Genomic DNA, 18,578 nt, shown 5'->3' on the forward strand with positions numbered 1-18,578 from the left:
AGCATGCACCCACTAAGCAGTAAGCTGAAGGACGGTGTTAGAAAAACATCGGGCTCTGTATGACTGCTAACGTTGCCCTAATCTCTATCAAAAGTGATGTCAAGGACTTGAGACCTCTCCTGTTTCATTAAAGCCCTTCTCCTCTCTCCTCTATCAGTCACGTGATAGAGGAATGCGCAGAATATAACCTACCTCTGTATATACTCGTCACAGCTTATGAGAAAGCATGTGGCCTGAAAGTTGCTAAGCAGTTTTCACGGCTGAAGGACAGTGAGAGGTTGTGGGTGGATAGCAGTGGTAGCATTGAAGATCACAGTCGAAGCTGTGAGGCGCTCAGTGTTCGTGCTCTCTGGCTAAAATTTTCAGTGAGTGTGAACTACTTTTTCAGCACAGATTGAGTAAGAGTGATTCACTGTACCAGCCGCATATCATATCGCCACATGCAATTCTTGCTTCACGAAGTATCGATGAGTTGCCGGGCGAAATTGGTTTCTCTTTGTTTTCGCCCAAATGCTCAGTGAAGTTTCGAGAAGAACGAATGATTTGTTGCGGAGTAATATGGTTTCGCGGACGCACTACATGTGCAGCCACCGCAGCATTGCCCTCTATGTATGACGCGGACACAGCTTGGCACTGGGCAGTTAGATATATTCATTTCATTGCAAATCGCGTTCGATATGTAAAGTACTAAATGCCTGTGTTTATTAAAGATGTTTAGGAACATTTTGATTTAGCCAATAATTCGTAATGTTCATTGTAACAAGGTTTGCGGAAAGAAAACCAGCACAAAGGATGGAGACACAGAACAGGAACACAGGACGACAATGGACTGTCACCTATATCTATAGTCCAACGTCGTCCTGTGTTCCTGTTGTGTGTCTCTGTTCTTTGCGCTGGTTTTCTTTCTGCAATCATGTACCGACTTGCCCAGCTCTGCTGAATCATGTAACGAGGTTTGACTGTACATCTCTACTTGGGGCGGGTAGTGACCGCAGATCTGGACCGCGCGAATAAAATATCTTGGAGGTGGAGTGCATTTGGGAGGAACTCTCAAATTAGCAGTTTACTAATATCACTGAAGAGAAAAGTATGTGTATCTTACCAATACTTACCTGTGGGGTGGAATCGTGTAGGCTAGGGAAAAGCATTGAATTGAAATTGAAGATAGCGCGGCGACCTATTGAAAGGAAGATGATAGGGGGTAGGAAGAGAGCAGGATGGGCCAGGGAAGAATGGGCGGATGAGATTTGTGGGGATAAGGCATAGGATTAGTCAGAGGCAGTGGATGTAGTTAGGTGGTGATGAAGAAGCAGGAAGCACAAACATCAAAGCTGAGTAAGTCAGTGGCTGTGTGGATGAGAACAATCATTCTGTGCAGAGCCTGCGTGCCACTTTCGGGATCCGGATTACTACTGCACCATCATTTCCAACACGCAAGACAAGCTGCGGTTGTGAGACAGCTGTCGTTCGGATCATGGCCGTGATCCGAACAAGTATGACGACAGCGACTGCGAGAAGGCCTATGGCGAGGAGGGCCTCGGGGCCATGGCCGCAGCCCAGCTGCTGCTCTGGAAGCTGCTGCGGCTCATAATCGACCATTCCCGAAACCTGGCACAGTTCTGGTGAGGCACCATGTGTGCCCCCTGGTGGGGACAGACCCACCTTGCCTCCTCCTGATGCCATGGTGCCTCAGACCTCTGCGTCATGTTTGCTCTCATTTCCACAGCTTTGCACAAACTGTTACGGAGGTTTCGTTGGACTAACATTGGTAACAGGTCTACAAGGTCCTGGTCACTAAATATCATTGCAGCATACTCTCAGCAATGCTGTACAAACCAGGTCAAAAAGTATCCTTTCATTTATAGCGGTTTGTTCCAAAGAATGTCAATTGGCTTTTTGCCCAATCGTTTGACCAGTGTGTTCTGTACAATCAGCACATCAAGTGTGCTGTTGAGGTGTGGGAACATTGTGGTACCATTGCACGTGGTGGTGCATCGCCACTTAGCTCCTCTGTGATACACATAATGTGCTCCGTGAACAATCCGTGGAGATGTTTTGTATCTCCTCCACAAAGGAGCTGTCCGAGAAAGCGTGCTGTTGCCCATTTCGTCTTCAGACTTGCCCAGTTCACTTGAGTGTCCCGGCAGAACCAGTTGCTCGTCCAGAACTGTTACATTGGGGGGCCAACAAACAGGTGTGTCCAGGAGTGATGCCGAAAGTGGCCTGAGGGGTGCCACTACCGCTGACGGTGTCAATCTTTGCTTCAGAGTGAGACGATAGGGGCATCGCATAAATGACTCCTCAGTGTCCGCATTAGTTTGGTAAGCCCTGCCTGCTTGCAGTTGCACCTTCTGTGGCTATCCTTGTTTCCCTTCACAAAGAGGAAAAACATTTCCTAGCTTGCCTGTGCCATCATTTCTGTGGTCAGTTGAGGCACTACAAAAGGGAGTGGTACTCTTGCCTCATTGCCAAACAAGCACGAGCTCACGGTGGCACCTACTGCAACCTGCAGATTGCTTTTTTTCTTCCCATGTTCTGCGAATTCTGTCTGCAGTTGGGACACCTCAGTATTCCCTTTTTGGCTGCCTTGTACAGGTGACATACCAGTTCAGTCTTCACAAGTGGCCCACAGTAATATCATGTGAATAGAAAAAATGCATCTCAACTCTGCCCAGACAACATCATACAAATATCTTGGTGTGCACCATTCCTATCGTGGGTAACGCATATCGAAACCACCTGCCTCGCGCACCCTGGGCTACATGCGGCGTACAACTCATCACCGGGAATTAAAAAACTGGCATATTTAACGTTCATCAGACCACAGCTTGAATGCACACCAGCCATCTGGAATTCCTCACCAGCATACCTCGTCGCTAACTGCGCTGACCTGTACCTATTCAAAACAATTCAGCATTACTTCATTAAAAAAACAACCTTCAACTCCCATCCCTCGCATCACGCCACCTCAAATCTCATTTGTGCCTTCTTCACATGTTTTATTATCACCCATGTTGCAGATATGACAACACCTCTAAGGTCTTCCCGACACACACCCTAGCAATAAATAGCTCGTTCTTCCCCCACGCAATAATCTTGTGGCCTGAAAACAGCGGCATGCATACATAGAACACAACTGAACATTCATATCAGTTAATACGTCATTGCACCTGAACGAACTGCACCTCTTGCCTTATTTTCTGCTTTGTATGTTTTCTTATTGCTTGTTTGCTGTCTATTTCTGCGTCTTGCTATAATTTGTTTGTCTTGCATTTCGCTCTTTTCGTTTTTGTTCAAGAAGTGCTACACATTTTCATCTGGCTGCCCTTATGTAGTGCTTTCAGGCTGTTAACTCTTTCCTTACAGCGCCATAGGTCATCAGTCATGTGTGACCAATGTTTTGAAACTGCTGCCAAAAATTCAAGATGGCACTCCTGGTCATGTTTCATCATCTAGTTTGCTTCTATAACACCATTTCTTTGACTTCAGTATTTTTTTTTCATTTTCTTATGTGAGGAGGTGACATGACATAGTCCACTGGTTGCCGATCATATGGCGTCCGTTTCACCGCATTCTTCTCAAACGTGAAAGGCTACACTGAGCACTTTTTTCGTTGTTATGCTTCTCTTATTTTGTCAGAGCTGTAGTGGTGAGTTAGACATCCATGTGGAATGGTGAGATTTTAGTTTCGATTGCCAGACTTTGTCTCACAGGCCCGGGAAGTCAGCGCGTGCTCGTACGTTTCATTTTGCCGCTGACGTTGTATTCTACTATTTTATTTATTTATTTACAAATACTGTAAGCCATTTCGGCCCAAGGAGGAGTGGGGCGATACGCAAGAGCAAGCTGCCAGCTTGATACTTCAGGCGTTGTGCCCAAAACCAAAAGCACACAAAAATAAACAAAAACTTTGAGAAAAAAAACACGGCGAATACTTCTAATCAGTACACACCTCAAACTTACATGAGATAATCTTCAAGCTGCTTTGCAAAATTATTTGAATCAGTTACTGTAGCCGGTAAGCAGTTCCAGTCTGCAATAGTTCTTGCAAGAACACTGTGTTTAAATGCTTCCATTCGTGCAATAATTTGGACTAGGGAGTTACTGTTAGTATGTCTGGTTCTTAGAGCTGTAGATTTCTTTATACAATTGCATGAGTCTGTGTTTAGCTTACCTGTAAGTAATTTGTGCAAAAATTTTACATGTTAAGTTTTCTATGAACCGCTAACGGACGAATACCATGCTGCTCCATCAGAAGTGAAGGGAAGTCTAGCCGTTTATATTTGCTGAATATAAACCGGACAGCTTTCCTTTGTACGCACTACAACAGATTGATGCCTTTTTTAGTACGGGGGTCCCAAATTACCGCTGCGTAGCCTAGTTTGAAAACTAAACATTTTGACAGATTTGCCTGTCTGGTTGGGTTTGAAGACCCAACCGTACAGGCAACCCCACAGTGCCACAACGTGACTCACAGCCTTAACCCCCCATCCACCCCCTCCCCCACGCCTTTGGCATCACAGCTGTCGTTCTTTTGACCGCGTCTCTCCTCCATACTTAAAGGTGCTAGCTACTGCCCCCAGTCACCCCTGATGAAGGAGCCTAGCCGGATTCGAAACGTTGGGTTTTAAATTAAAGTTTTTGGTTGGAGATGTGCAGTTTATTATAAGTATTTTAGTTTGGACCTAATAAAAGTATTTAGGCTAGCAACCTTATTTCAGTCGGAGCCGTTTGAAGTTTCCACTTTATAAACCACAATTTCCTTAAAGAAGAACTGCAGACATCTGATATATGACTGGACCATGAAAGTGTGTTCGTTAGGGGAACACCCAGTTACTTATAAGACTCAGTTTCATTAACTAAATTATTCTGAAGCCAATATGGGAAAATGCTGGTTGTCTTTTTGCTAGTTATCTGTAATAGCATAGTTTTCTCCGCTTTAAGTTCCATGCCCCATATCTTGCACCAATATTCAATCGCAAGAAGTGCATTTTGTAATAGGGCATGACCGTCGGTGGATAAAATTTCTATAAAAACAACACAATCAACCGCAAATAATCTGACAGACACTTCAGAATGCATTAAATCAACCAAATCATTAATATAAATTAAAAACAAAAGCGGGCCTAAGACGCTGCCCTGTGGGACACTAGAAGTAACACACAATACATCAGACGAACAGCCCCTAATGTCAACAAACTGTGTCCTACCGCTAAGATATGCCCGTATCCATTGCATCATTTCATATGGTAGTCCGATTTGTTCTAACTCAAACAGCGATTTTCTATGTGGCACCTTATCGAAGGCCTTTCGAAGGTCCAAAAACAACACAATAGTTTGACTGGACACATGGAGTACGCACGATACTTTGAAAACCGTAGATATGAGCTGGGTAACAGTCGACATGTTCCTCCTAAATCCGTGTTGATGTTTCGTCAAGATATTTTTTCACTCTAAAAATTCATACACATAATTGGCTACAACATGCTCTAACAACTTGTAGCAGGTACTGGTTATTGACACTGGGCAATAATTAGTTACTGAAAGTCAATCACCTTTCTTGAAGATCGGAGCTACGCATGCGTTCCTCCAACATTGTGGTATCTCACCCTTTTGAATAGACAAATTAAAAATATGCGTTAGAAAGACTGAAACATGTTCTGCATAGCATCTCAGGAACACGTTCGGTATGTCATCAGGTCCAGAAGCATTTTTAGGATTCAGTTCTAGTAACATCGCCAACGCTCCTTCACGTGATATGACTAGCTCGCATGGGGCACCAAGAGCTGATACCGGAATCTGACACTCATCAGGCTTAGCAAAAATGCTTTGAAAATATCTATTAAAGTGGTTAGCTACCTTAGTTGCATTCGTTATTTCTTCATCTTGGACTTTTATTTTCAGAACTTCTTTTTTACTCTGACTGAGATAGCGCCAAAACTTGCCTGGATCCGATTTTATGAAATCAGTAAGGTTTTTGTTAAAAAACTTGTGCCGAGCTTGATTAATGTTTGTTAAGCTTTTGTTTTAGCTCCGAATATTGATGCGTGCCAGATTTACCGTGCTTTCTTAGCCGCTTTATTTTACGTTTTGTGTGTGTGTAATATCCCGGTTAGTCCAGGGGTTATGAGGATGCTTGTTTATCTTCTTCAGAAGGGCAAAGTTTGTAATACAAAACTGAACTGTACGACAAAAAAGCTGCCACGAGTCGTTGACTTCGCATGAAGTGCCAGGAAACCATTAGTCTAAATAACCAGTTATCGCAACATCATCAACTCTGTTGTATTCCCTAATTGTCATCTGTGGTGTTCGTTTTTTTGTGCTTCACAGCTTCAACTTCGCAGATGAAGGATATCAGTTTATGGTCAGAGATACCGGCCTATTGGAATCCTTACCCCTGATAAGTTTATTGGTAACAAATAACAAGTGTAGGATTGATTTTTCACGAGTAGGCTGTTCGACAATTTGATCAAGAGAGAGGGAGAACATTATGTCCAGTAGTAGGTCGCAAGTAGTCGAACATCCGTAATTGGGGCTGTTCCAATCAATTGCTGGCAAGATGAAGTCCCCTGTTACTGTCACATTTTTACCATGCAACTGCAAAAGCTGATCGTACAAATCGTTCAGAAAATCATCACTTGCATCAGGAGCACGATAAACTGCGCAGAGATATAAAGTTTCCTTGCACATTTCTAGTTTCAATAGCAATGCTTCACGTGACTTGAAATCTTCTACAATAGACACGTCAATAGCAATCTTCGTGATAACTGCGACACCACCACCTCGAGAAGTACGGTCACATCGGTATATGCTGTAGCCTGGCGGAACAATTTCATCATCACGAATTGCTTCGTGCAACCAACTTTCCGTTACTACACACACGTGGGGGTCATGCAGGAACAAAGTGTTTTCCAGTTTGTCGGTGTTATTTACAATGCTTCGTGCATTGACAGATAGTAGACGCAACTGTTTCTGCGACCGCTAGCTTAGTGGTGAAGTACTACTGTCCCTTCGTAGTTCCTTAAGAGATTCTGACACATCATCCCCGATTTATGTGCGGTTGTAAATCCGAAGCTTATCAGGCACAAGCAAAACCCTTTTGCCCTCAAGTTTAAACTGATTTGCACTCGCCCATGGAAGCTTTTGTTTCCGTAATGTGTCAGCGCAGTAGTCATTTTGCAAATATATTCATGTTCCTTTTAGGTTATAGGCATTGCGCAACACCTCGTGTTTTTCTAAATAGTCTTGAAAGTACAAAATAATTTGGTGTGTCCTATTCGAATTTACAACTTTGTGAATCCTAAATACCAACGAGCGCTTTTTACTGAGCTTATCCTGGATCGCATTGTTAACAACTTAATTGCGTAGGTCGGGCTCCGATTCAGTTGAGACTTCAAGAACAATTAAGTTAGATCTGCGGTTATGGTCTTCTAATTTCATGAGTTTGGCATGAAATGGATGTATACGGTCCTGAAAGTTACTGACTACCGAGCTGACTGATTCATTATCTGCTGCCTGTGGTTGCAATTGCTTGACGTTTATTTCTAAATCACTAAGCCTTTTGTGAAAACTACTTATCGCAGTTTCTGTAGATTCCAGACATGTTTTTAACCCTGTAACTTTGGCGTGAATATCAGTATGTCCTTGCAAGAGAGTTGACAACATTGCCACCCCTCTAGGGCATCACCACCAGACATCACAGAGCAATGCTTTACACACAAGATAGCAGTCATACGCAATAAGCAAACATATTTGTGGGCACAGCACAACGACAAGCATAATTTCATCTCCTGTCCTAACATTTGAGGTAAAACAACTAGCCTGTATAGCAAAAAAGAATTGCTTGTTGAGCGGCATCCTTCCAGCTGTTTCGTCGGGCCCACTGTCGATGACGCAATGCAGCAGTCCTTTTAAGGGGCTGGTTGTTGATGACGTCACACACTTGTCAGCTCGCAAGGGGCGTATCCAGTCTCCGGTCGAAGCACAGTGATGGCAATGGGTAGATGTCAATGTGATCAGAAGCGTCGGCAAGCAGTACACTGCATCCGCTTTTGTCCAGTGGTCCGGCACCCAAAAAGAGTGATATCTGTAGAGCAAAAAAGAATTGTTTATTGAGCGGCATCCTTCCAGCCGTTTCGCCGGGCCATGCAGTGTGCTTGATTTGTGAATGATGAGAGTCATTTTATGTGGTGCTTTAATTAAGGTGTTTGCAACATACTGCCAAGATATTTTACCAAGTACGCCAGCAGATTTTTGATTATAATGATGTCAAGGACGGCCATGCCCTTTATTAGGGCTTTTTCAGTGTTTCTTCTTAATTTTTTTATTTTTCCCAACTGAAAAAAAGAACAAAAAGCACTAGCTCTGCTATAAAAAAAACAACAGAACTCAGATCATGTGTAATGTGCAGCACATCCCACATCTCCCTCCACTTCATGTCCTCATGCGACTGCTTTGTCTAGTGGCACAGCAGTTATGTTGCCTAACTTGAAAGGCCACGGAAAGTGCAGTGCATTATATATGCAGCTGAAAATTGCAAGAATTATAGCTCGTTTATTTAACCGATTTAACAGAAAACCTTGCTTCGAATGTGAGACTGTACGCGTATGATTGCATTGTATATCACTCTGCGGGATGTGCAGAAGATATATATGCTTGGTTTGTTAAACAGAAAATGGACCTGAATATACCAAAGTGCTATCATGTGCAGTTCACGAACAAAAAGAAAAAGTTCTATAGCTCATACTTCTTAAATAATGCTCTAATACAATGTCTCGACAAAGTCAAATATCTGGGCGTCACATTAACGGCGACACTGGATATTCAAACTACATGCGCTAAAGCATGTCGCCTTTTACACCTTTTTCAAAGAAATTTCAACTTTGCACCAAAAACCCTGAAGGAAACATTGTACCGCTCGAAATATCAGGCCGGTGTTAGAATATGCGTGCGTATCTTGGGACCCTTTCACAAGAACCCTTGGATATAAGTTAGGGCGTGTTTAAAAAAAGGGCTGCAAGATTCGTCATGGGCATCTACGATTTCTAAATTAGAGGTTCTCAAATCAGGGAAAGTCTAGGTTGGAAACTGCTCTCCGCATGCAGGAAAATCTTCCGGTTAAAGCTTTTGAACAACAGTAACAATGTTAACACAGCACTCCATAGGAACACGTATTTAAAGCAACCTCATTATCAGTCTAAGAGACGGGACAATTCTCAAAAAATCAGGCCATATCAATGTCGCATAAATGCATTTAAGTTTTTATTCTTTCCACGCTGAATTTCAGATTCGAATTTACTCGCGGACAGTGTTGTAGGCGTTACCGAAAAAAAGTAACTAAATACCTTACTCGTTACGCTAAGAAAAAGTAATGCGTTACCGTTACTGTTACCGAAAAAAGTACTGCACTTTACTTTGCCGTTACTTCATGGCCATAAATTTTAATTAGTGCATCTTCGCCTTAAGAACTCACGATAACAATTTTATAAAGCTTATACTTCACTAAAAACTTCTAGCCCAAATAACCATTTTACGCGATATCCTGATTTAACGAGAATACTTCGCACAAATGTGCAGGAGCTTACCAATGTTATAGTGGCCTAAAGTGGCCTGTAGAGTTACACGTGTTGCATTCGAACTCTGTGGCACATCGTGAAGCCATCTTCTGAATGTGGCATTAAACACAAAATGGCACTTCATCATCAATTCTAACTTCATAAAGAAAACATAGCTGAACTCTCAACAAATTTAGTGTAATTCTGAAAAATGTGATGTTCCAAAATGCTCGGCATGCTTCCACTCTGTAGAGAGCTGTGTGTGTGAGTGGTTCGGGAAGGGGAGCTAGGCGAAGGCGAGTGTGGGAATGGGTGTTCGTGCACGTTTCGTGCTTTATGACTATTGTGTCTTTTTTTTTTAGTTGGGTGTGTCGTGAAGGGCAGGTGTTTTCTGGCATGCATGCGAGCTGCAACAAAGGTCGTCGACAGCACCTGTTTGTTTATTTGCAACATCACATTAGGTGCTCTGCACTTTTTTTTTATTGCGAAAGCAATACTGCTCGCACTTTCGGCCCATCGGTGGTCGTGGCACCTCCTTACACAGCTGCGCGTCACGTGACCGTGTGACGCCACGCCAGACCGAGAGACGGGGCCCCAGCTCGCGGCATCGATGCTGGAGGCGAAGCCTTGCGTGCCGCTGCTGCGGCGCTACCGAGAGGGGGCGCTCGCTGGTGTGACGTCGCGCTAGGAGGATAAATGGGGCTACAGCTCGGCTCCTCGCAGTGGTCGGCGCGCTGCCTTGCGCTATGTCGGATGATGTGTACAAGGCGAGGCTGGAACGATCTGCTGCGGCCAAACAAAGGGCAACCATGTCCACACCGTCAGCCGAACCAAGGCGCAGCCAAGGGTATTGCTTTCACAATCTTCCAGGCTTAACCAAGCTAAGCCTTCAGCCAATTTTTTTCTAGAGAAAGGGAACGGAGTGGGCGGCAACTGGAACAAAAAGTAACTAGTAACGTGACACCTCACATTACCGAAAAATGTTAATGTAAGTATGTTACTCGTTACAGGTCCCAAATGGTAATGAGTACGTTACTAAGTTACCGAAAAAAGTACGCGTTACCGGTAACGCCGTTACTTGTAACGCGTTACCGCCAACACTGCTTGCGGATGAGGTAGTACCTGCACCTAATTTTTCACCTGTCATAGAGAACATTATTTGAACCTGTTTTACTTTATATGCAGTGTACTTCATTGTGAAACTGAGTAACAATTTTTTTTTGTTCTGTCTGTCTTTTACACTTGGCATTGAATGTGTTCCCATCCTGTTTGTTAAAATGACCGTTTGAATTATTATTTTTTTGCTTTAGAACTGATTGTATGCTTTTGCTTCCTGTTTTTCTGTTTGCCATTTTTGTTTTGCAATCCTTATGTTTGTAATTAACCCCTTACTATAATGGCCAATGAGCGGTGTAGGTAATTGTAATAAATAAATAAGAACTTGTACAATGTTTTGTGTATTTTAAATTTTTTGTGATCGATTTCTGGCTCAGTGCAGTGGCTTATTTTTGTTTTGCTTGCATTCTTTTTCTGTGTTACCAGCGCATTTAACCAATAAATTTTCAAAAAGTTTTGCACATACAGCTCCGTTTTTTTTTTTGGTCGGAAGTATAATCAATAAGCTACAGTATGATATATTACAATGCGCAGTGCATTTAGCAGTTCTTGAAGAATAATTTTTACTTTAAAACACTCAAAATAATCTTTAAGGTGTTGGCGCACTGTACTTAAACACAATGGCTTACAACAAAGAACAGGTAGACGAGACAGGTAACGTACGCTTAATTTCAACTGTTTATTAGTAGTGCTGCTCTCCTTATACAGTAAAACCTCGTTGATGCGTTCCCGGTTCATACGGTTTCCCGGTTCGTACGCTCAACATCGCGAACATTAAAAATGTCCCATAGAGTTGCACTATTTTTCCCGGTTTATACGTTCCCAGTAAGCACGATTTCCCAGCTACTACGTTTACAATTTGGACAAATTGTGTCATATAATACATTTATTGGCGAACCATGTTTGCACAAACATGTTTGTGCGAATCTACAAGTTGGCCGAATGAGAGGGCACGCGACGTTTTTTGTGGCAGTCACCCGCCGTGGGGGTTGCTCTGCAGTGCCTTGATGCAAAGAGGCGAAGCATCACCACCACAAAGAACAAAAAAAAAACGGCGCGCTAGCATTCGCCATGGCCGTTTCTGCGGGTAAGCAGTACGAAGAGGAGAAATGCTGAGGTTTCTTCGCGGTGCATAAAGGAAAGGAGGCAAAGCTTCTACCAACTACAGCGATGCACTTATATACGAACGGGCCGGGTCTGGGAAACGCAGCTTAAAAAGCAAAAACACTGCGACAATCAGCTGCCGTGGTGGCTTTCTCACAGTACTGGGGAGCAAAGGGGCGAAGCATCTAAAAATGACAAGACCGGACACGTTATGAATTTCCTTCCCCGCTAAAGAAAGCGCGGACGCGGACTGAATTCAGCGAGCTCTGGAATAGGATCTGCTCAGCCCTTTTGCCAAAATGCAAAATGTCAATCGACATTTTTATGCGAAATATTCAATACCCACGAAACACAAGAAGGGCTATGCAACATGTAACAAACGTCTACAAAAGTATGCGGTAATGTCTAGAAGAAATCCATTTTCAGATGTTCTCTAGACAATGAGGCAAAAAGAGCTGTTATATGCCTGCTAATGCTTTGCCAGAAAAGATCTAGCAAACTTCTTCGTAAGAACTCGTTAAGAACATATTTAGATAGACATTCTTATTTTTTTGGAAATGGCTGCTTATATGAAGCAGACTCAAGATCAGTATGCTATATATTTAGAATCCTCAAGAATCAACCAGTGGGAGCTATTTCATTAGGTTTAGTGCTCATGCTTTTTTTAGAGCTTCAGATTTTGTTTGCTCGGATATGTGCAGTACAGCTCGAGCTGGAAAGGGCAGGCAGCTGCCCTTTGCAGCATAAATACGCATGCAAATGAGGCAAGAAAACCCGCTTCACCAGTCTCTGCCGTAGTTTATTATATAAGTGTTCAATAAAAAAACCGAAATATCGGCATTAAAACTGGAAGTAGCGGGATGCTTGCTTTGCAGGGGCTGCCTTCCAAATTTCTCTTACACTGAAAAGTTTGATACCTGCATACATTCTAGAGTAAACTTCTCGTCAGAGAAATTTTTAAAACGTTGCATGGAAAACATATTTAGAGAAGTTTTCAAAACGTTTATGAATAAACCTCTTTTGTCAGTATGTTTTTAAAACGTTTGTGGATAAACCTCCATTCCTGAGATGCTATTTAAACATTTCAATCTAGAGTTAGACGTTGCTAGATGTTTTGAGTTGTTTGAAGACGTTTTATAGAAGTTAAATGTTTCATGAGTAAATGTCTTTTTACCTCATTCAGCAGTTACATTTCTCAAAATCATGCGGTTTGGATAATGTGTTTTCCCGGATATTACGTTTCTTCCCGCAAGTAAAAAAAAGCATATCAACGAGGTTTTACTTTAAATAACAAAGAACAAATATACAAAACAACTGAAAATCCCAACTATATGAAAGTGCAAATCATAAACTGAAACCCATGTATCACCTCTTCCCATTGCTCTGCTTGTCAACAGTTCAATCTCACTCTGCGTCAGCACTATCGATGGATCACTTACACATTCCGAGGCTCCAGCTCGTGCCATTGCGTATGCTTCGAAGATTAATTTTTCATTCCGGTATCTGAACCGCCCAATTGTAGTGGTTTTCCCAAATTTTGGTTTGCATTCTTTTCAATAAACTACATGCTTGGCAAGATTGCTCAGGTGGTTGGTTTTGACACAGTTTCTTTGGTGTGCTCCCAGTCTTATGTTTATGCATCTTTCGGTCTGACCCACATATCTTTTGCCGCAAGACAAGAGGATGTTGTTTACAATGCTTCTGCACACATTATCTGTCTCATCTACCTCTTCTTTGTTGTAAATATTAAAGTACAGCACACCACCACCTTAAAGATGAAAGCATTTCAGCAATCAGAATATTCAGAAGCATTTCAGACGGTTTCAGCATTGCTTAAAGTTAAGTAAATGAGAAATGAAACTGACCCATCATGCCGGTTCAGCAAGCTTCTTCACGTGTGTGCAGCTTGCATGCCCTTAACTAGTTCCTGCACACGCCAAAAGATTTCGGACAGATCAAGCGCCGAACAGGGCACCAGGACACAATAGCACGGGCCAGTTGGTTCCTATCCATGGTGTAGAAAAATTCGCAGCACAAATGAAACTAGGAACAGGAACAAACAAGACCAGAGGTGGGCCCTCATTTGTACTTTTCCTCCCGCAGCCTCACTTTTTTATCCATGGCCCTCCCTCGGCCTCATTTGTAAAAGTTATCTGGCCCTCACATCGCCGCTCTCCCTCACTAACAGTCGTTTTAAAACGAGTTATTTCTGTAGTCGGCAACTTATAGTAACTTTACTGAATCATAAATATTTAAGACAAGCTGTCAAGGCGTTTGTTGTTTGAGCTAATATGGGAAACAACACAGGGACAGTTAATAGTTGAGTCCCAAAATATCACTGTGCCTTTACTTCTGGCAGACACTGCATGCATACATGTGCCCTGTACTAACAGTTCCTTGTTATCTATATGCACTGCTAAAATGAGTCGGCACATTGTTGTGTCTATGTACAAAACCTTATGTACGCCAAGAATAATACATTTAAAAAACAATGCAGTAGCATTTACTACGGCAGTTACCATAAATGCTAAGCACAGAATAGACTCGGATCGAGGAAAGTTTGTGGGTTGCTTAATTACCATTACCTGATGACATTCCAATAGCACTAGGTCGTCTGAATTTCACTGCTTCTAATCTCCCACCATTTCGTGTGATACGCTGCATGCTCGTCTGATGACTCTTCCATGCGCACGGATGGAAGATGAAGAACAAACTACAGCGCGAGATGCGCAGTTTAACACGTGCGAACACGGGTACGTGAAGATGACGACATTGCAAGCACGGCTCGAGTAGCACCCCTGGCTAATCCCCTGCGGTGGGTATGTTCCACTCCAGCAGAGGGCAACAACATCAACAACACAGCTAAAGAGCTTGTCAGTTTGGTATGAATTCTTCCAACTGATTGCTCATCTAAGCGAAGTGTATGAACCGACCGACTTTAAACAGGAGTGGCACTCTTTCTTGGTGGTGTGCTCAGCCTTACCTCGCATCTAGTGCTCTGTTGCTCTGTGTTTTTGCAATGTGTTTCATGGTATTTCCTAAAAGCTTTGTAAATAATTTATTTAATATAAATAGAATATATTTTAAATGTAATAAATACTATGCCTAAAAAAAGCTGTGGCGATGGCGTAGTGGTCTGAAGCAGCGGTCAGCGGAACTGATTTTTTAGCGCCTCCGCGTGTCCAGATCCCACTCCACCAGCTATGAAGTTATTCATTTCTTTATTGTCTTCCCCCAGTTCGATGCGGGCTTTCCGCTGCAGTGAGGCTCTTATGCTGTCGCTTTAAGTGCAACATTATTCAGGCCACTTGAAAATGAAATGCATTGCTGAAATGCAGCATCTGGGCTGAATAATGGTAATGACTAACTCCCCGAGTCTGGAGTGATTGCCTTTGGTTGCCATTTTAGTGCCTTAGAACTTCCACTCTGCTGAAAAGCGGTTGTCTGTCTGTCCAAAGCCTGCTGCTTGCATGTGGGCCACTTTCGTCACAAGCTGCCCGCCGGATTGTGAGCAAACTGCTGATCGTGGCAGTTCAATTAATGATTAGTCGCGAGATATTCCTCAAGAACAACATAGGTCTCACAAGCACCACCGATGGCAGCACCTGTCATCGCAGGGAAGTGGCGCGTAGCTTTACAGCTTCACCTCTGCGCCAGGAGCAGAATCAGGACTCCCATTGATCCACCAAAGTACAAGTCTAAAATGATGCAATATCACGCAAACTTACATCATATATCAACCAAAGTAGGCCAGTTCAGATCAAGAAAAAGCATAGAAAGTCAAGATAAACTATGCAAAACCAGGGCTAACGGTGCCAACGCACGATAATTCGTGGTTAATCCCAAGCTAAACCACCCGTGATTTTTTTTGCTTGCACGTCTACGCAAAACCAAAATGCCGAGTGTCAGTTCCCTACCATGCCTGCAAAAAACTTGGTTCATAAAATCAGGCGCGCGATTGCGTTGTCACAGGTCTCACCAGGGACAGAAATAAACCAAGACATTGTTTCTGTTATTTGGATAGCAGTACAGCCTTTTCTTTTTAGCACATCGTACAATGCAAAGTGGAGCGAGGGATGATTCAGACCAAGGTGGCTAAGCTGCTGCTTTATTTCTATGGTAAGACTACAGTGGTTGACTTTGCCCATCACATTTTCGTACCACTTTCGTATGCTGCAATTGCAGCGAAAATAGAAAGAAAATACGACTGTACTGAAATACTTACAGTGTGAATGAAAAATTCCGCACCAACGCTGCCAACAGGCTTTGATTTGACTGTAGAATTTTGTAGAAGCATTTTTTGCACTGCACTCAGTTCTTTGAAACCTCAGTGAGCTGAAATCTGGCATCGTTCCAGGAAGCAAGGCTTAGATCATGGGAATTCAACAGCCTTACAAGGTATAATTTCTACTTGTTTCACTCCACATTCTGATCATCTGACAGACCGGGGCTTATGGGGTTTCTAAGATTACACAATTTTAAAAAATAGGCTTTTTGAGTTAAAACAGCACTTTTCGGCACAGCATTGTCAGCGGTGTGGTATATTGCGGCAACGGAGAAGGCGTGCGGCTCTCCGTCTTTCGTGTTCGCCTTGTGTACCTCCAGACTGTTGAAACTATGCCTTCCCCGAGAACCTTCAGAACTAGTGCTTTGAAAAGTATATTTATAACGGTCTGCACAGACAAAAAACGTTAACCCAAGATACAGTTCGGCCACCATCCTCGCCCTGAGACAGTGCATCTTTATGTCCCTCACCTCATCACGTCTTCCCTCCGTCACCCTCACCTCACCGAGTGAAATCCTCGTGAGGTGAGGGTGAGGACGCCTTCATGAAGGTTCGCCCTCATGAGGATGCTCACCTCTGAACAAGACAGGTCTCTCACACCGTGGTGCTCACTTGTAAATGTCCACATATTCTCGCCGCTTCAGTTTGTCGTGGGGCACCCCTTTATTTGACACACCTGTGCAAGACATTCACACTGAGGAGCATGCATGCTGTTTGGCAACGAGGCACAGATGCTTACCCTTTTTGCGGCGCATGTGGAGGAGCCCTGTGCGAGTGTTGTATGCTACTCATATGGTGGACCTGACAAAGGCCGTTGCTCCTATGTTTTGTGGAAAAAAAGCTCTTGCAGTAGAGCGTACATTGTACAGCGCCTTATACCCCTGTCACACGGGCACTTTCGATCCTCATTGAGCTCGATCTGCATCGAGACTTTCGAGCACACTCGAAACATCCGGCGCTACACGGGCATTTTCAATGCTCATTGAGAAGTTTCCCTCGTGTGTTAGGTGGCGCCAAATGTTCCGCCGACAGCCATAACATGGCAATGTCCGGCAACACTGTGCAGTCGGGGGCAGCGGCAGCCAAATCCGTAGCCAAATCGGTACATTGCGTATCTGCGCCAGGTTTTTGTGGCGCACCTCTGCTGCTGTGCGATGCAACCCGAGGGTCCGCAACGCCTCCGCGATTTCTGCATAGACTGCGGCGTTTCTCTTCTGGCGCCGCAAATTATTTAGGCGGTCCTGCCAGCAGTCGATGAGAGCGGCTGTCTCGCGCTTGCTCCAGTTTCCGCGCCGACGAGCAGGAGGGCGTCATCTTTGTTTACACTGACGGCGAAGCTTGGAGCGTGGTGTAGAGATTATTTTCAAATGTTTGCATATAAGCAGGCATAGTACCTGAAAAGTGTTCTGTATTACATTTTAATCAATTACAACAACAACAATTGTGCTTTGGTTTTGTTAACTTGTGTTTATTTTTATAGCTTCATGAGAGCGAGAGTGTTCTCGATTGTGCTTGGAACCTCAAGCACTCTTGAGGAATCGGCATCGAGTCAAGCAGGATCGAGCTCGATTGCGCTTGAAAGTGGCCGTGTGACAACCGTCAATCTGCATTGAGTTCGATGAGCATTGACTCAATGAGGATCGAAAGTACCCGTGTGACAGGGGTATTAGAATCGCTAGTATGAAGCACCCTAGCCTCTGAAACATTGTGCAAATATGTTTGCAGTCTGATGTGGTCGTAGCGAGGGCCTACATCTTCCAAGTAGTGCTTGCAGCTACAGCCAGCTTTGCCCATGACAAGCTCTGCTTCAAAAGGGGTACAGACACCAGCAGATTGCTTCTTCAACTTGAACTTGCAATCACCGTGGGTAACGGTACAAAATCTGTTGGCATGCAATAATCTATGCCAGGATTCCTTCCGTTTTATTTTAGGTCAACTTTATTTAGTATTATGGTAGTAGCTTTAGTTAATATATATTAAGGGTAATGGACTGTATTCCAAGAGAAGGCAAGCCTAGTTGGTGGCAGTAGAAGTTTAGGAACCTTGCGGGTGGTCGCAGCTGGCTCAGGATAGGGATAATTGGAAAGAGAGGCTTTTGTCCTGCAGTGGGCTTAGTTATGCTGATCCTAATGATAATTATCGGTTTAGTGTCAAATAATGTGAGCCATAAAGGCTCAAGTGCATCCAACCAACAAGCCCAACGTTCAGCTTGTACGTGAATCGCCCATATATCATCATCATCATCATCAGCCTGACTACGCCCACTGCAGGGCAAGGGCCTCTCCCACGTCTCTCCAATTAACCCGGTCCTTTGCCAGCTGCGGTCACCCTATCCCCGCAAACTTCTTAATCTCATCCGCCCACCTAACTTTCTGCCGCCCCTGCTGTGCTTGCCTTCTCTTGGAATCCACTCCGTTACCCTTAAGGACCAATGGTTATCTTGCCTTCGCATTGCATGCTCCGCCCAAGCCCATTTCTTTTTCTTGATTTCGACTAGGATATTCTTAACCTGCGTTTGT

The 18,578-nt window shown here is 43.6% G+C and overlaps 1 protein-coding gene across 4 annotated transcripts in view; it reads left to right on the forward strand.

Annotated features, from left to right (window-relative positions):
* The window catches only part of Zwilch (zwilch kinetochore protein), a 217,576-nt gene extending 212,824 nt beyond the window's left edge, over positions 1 to 4,752 (forward strand). For all 4 annotated transcript variants that reach the window (XM_077628066.1, XM_077628064.1, XM_077628063.1 and 1 more), the window contains one exon: positions 1,379 to 4,752. In XM_077628066.1, coding sequence (XP_077484192.1) covers positions 1,379 to 1,455 — 77 coding nt within the window. In that variant the 3' untranslated portion in view covers positions 1,456 to 4,752. The remainder of the gene's footprint in view (positions 1 to 1,378) is intronic.
* Positions 4,753 to 18,578: the final 13,826 nt, after the last annotated feature.

Source organism: Amblyomma americanum, chromosome 6, assembly GCF_052857255.1.
Source record: "Amblyomma americanum isolate KBUSLIRL-KWMA chromosome 6, ASM5285725v1, whole genome shotgun sequence".
Lineage (NCBI taxonomy): Eukaryota > Metazoa > Arthropoda > Arachnida > Ixodida > Ixodidae > Amblyomma > Amblyomma americanum.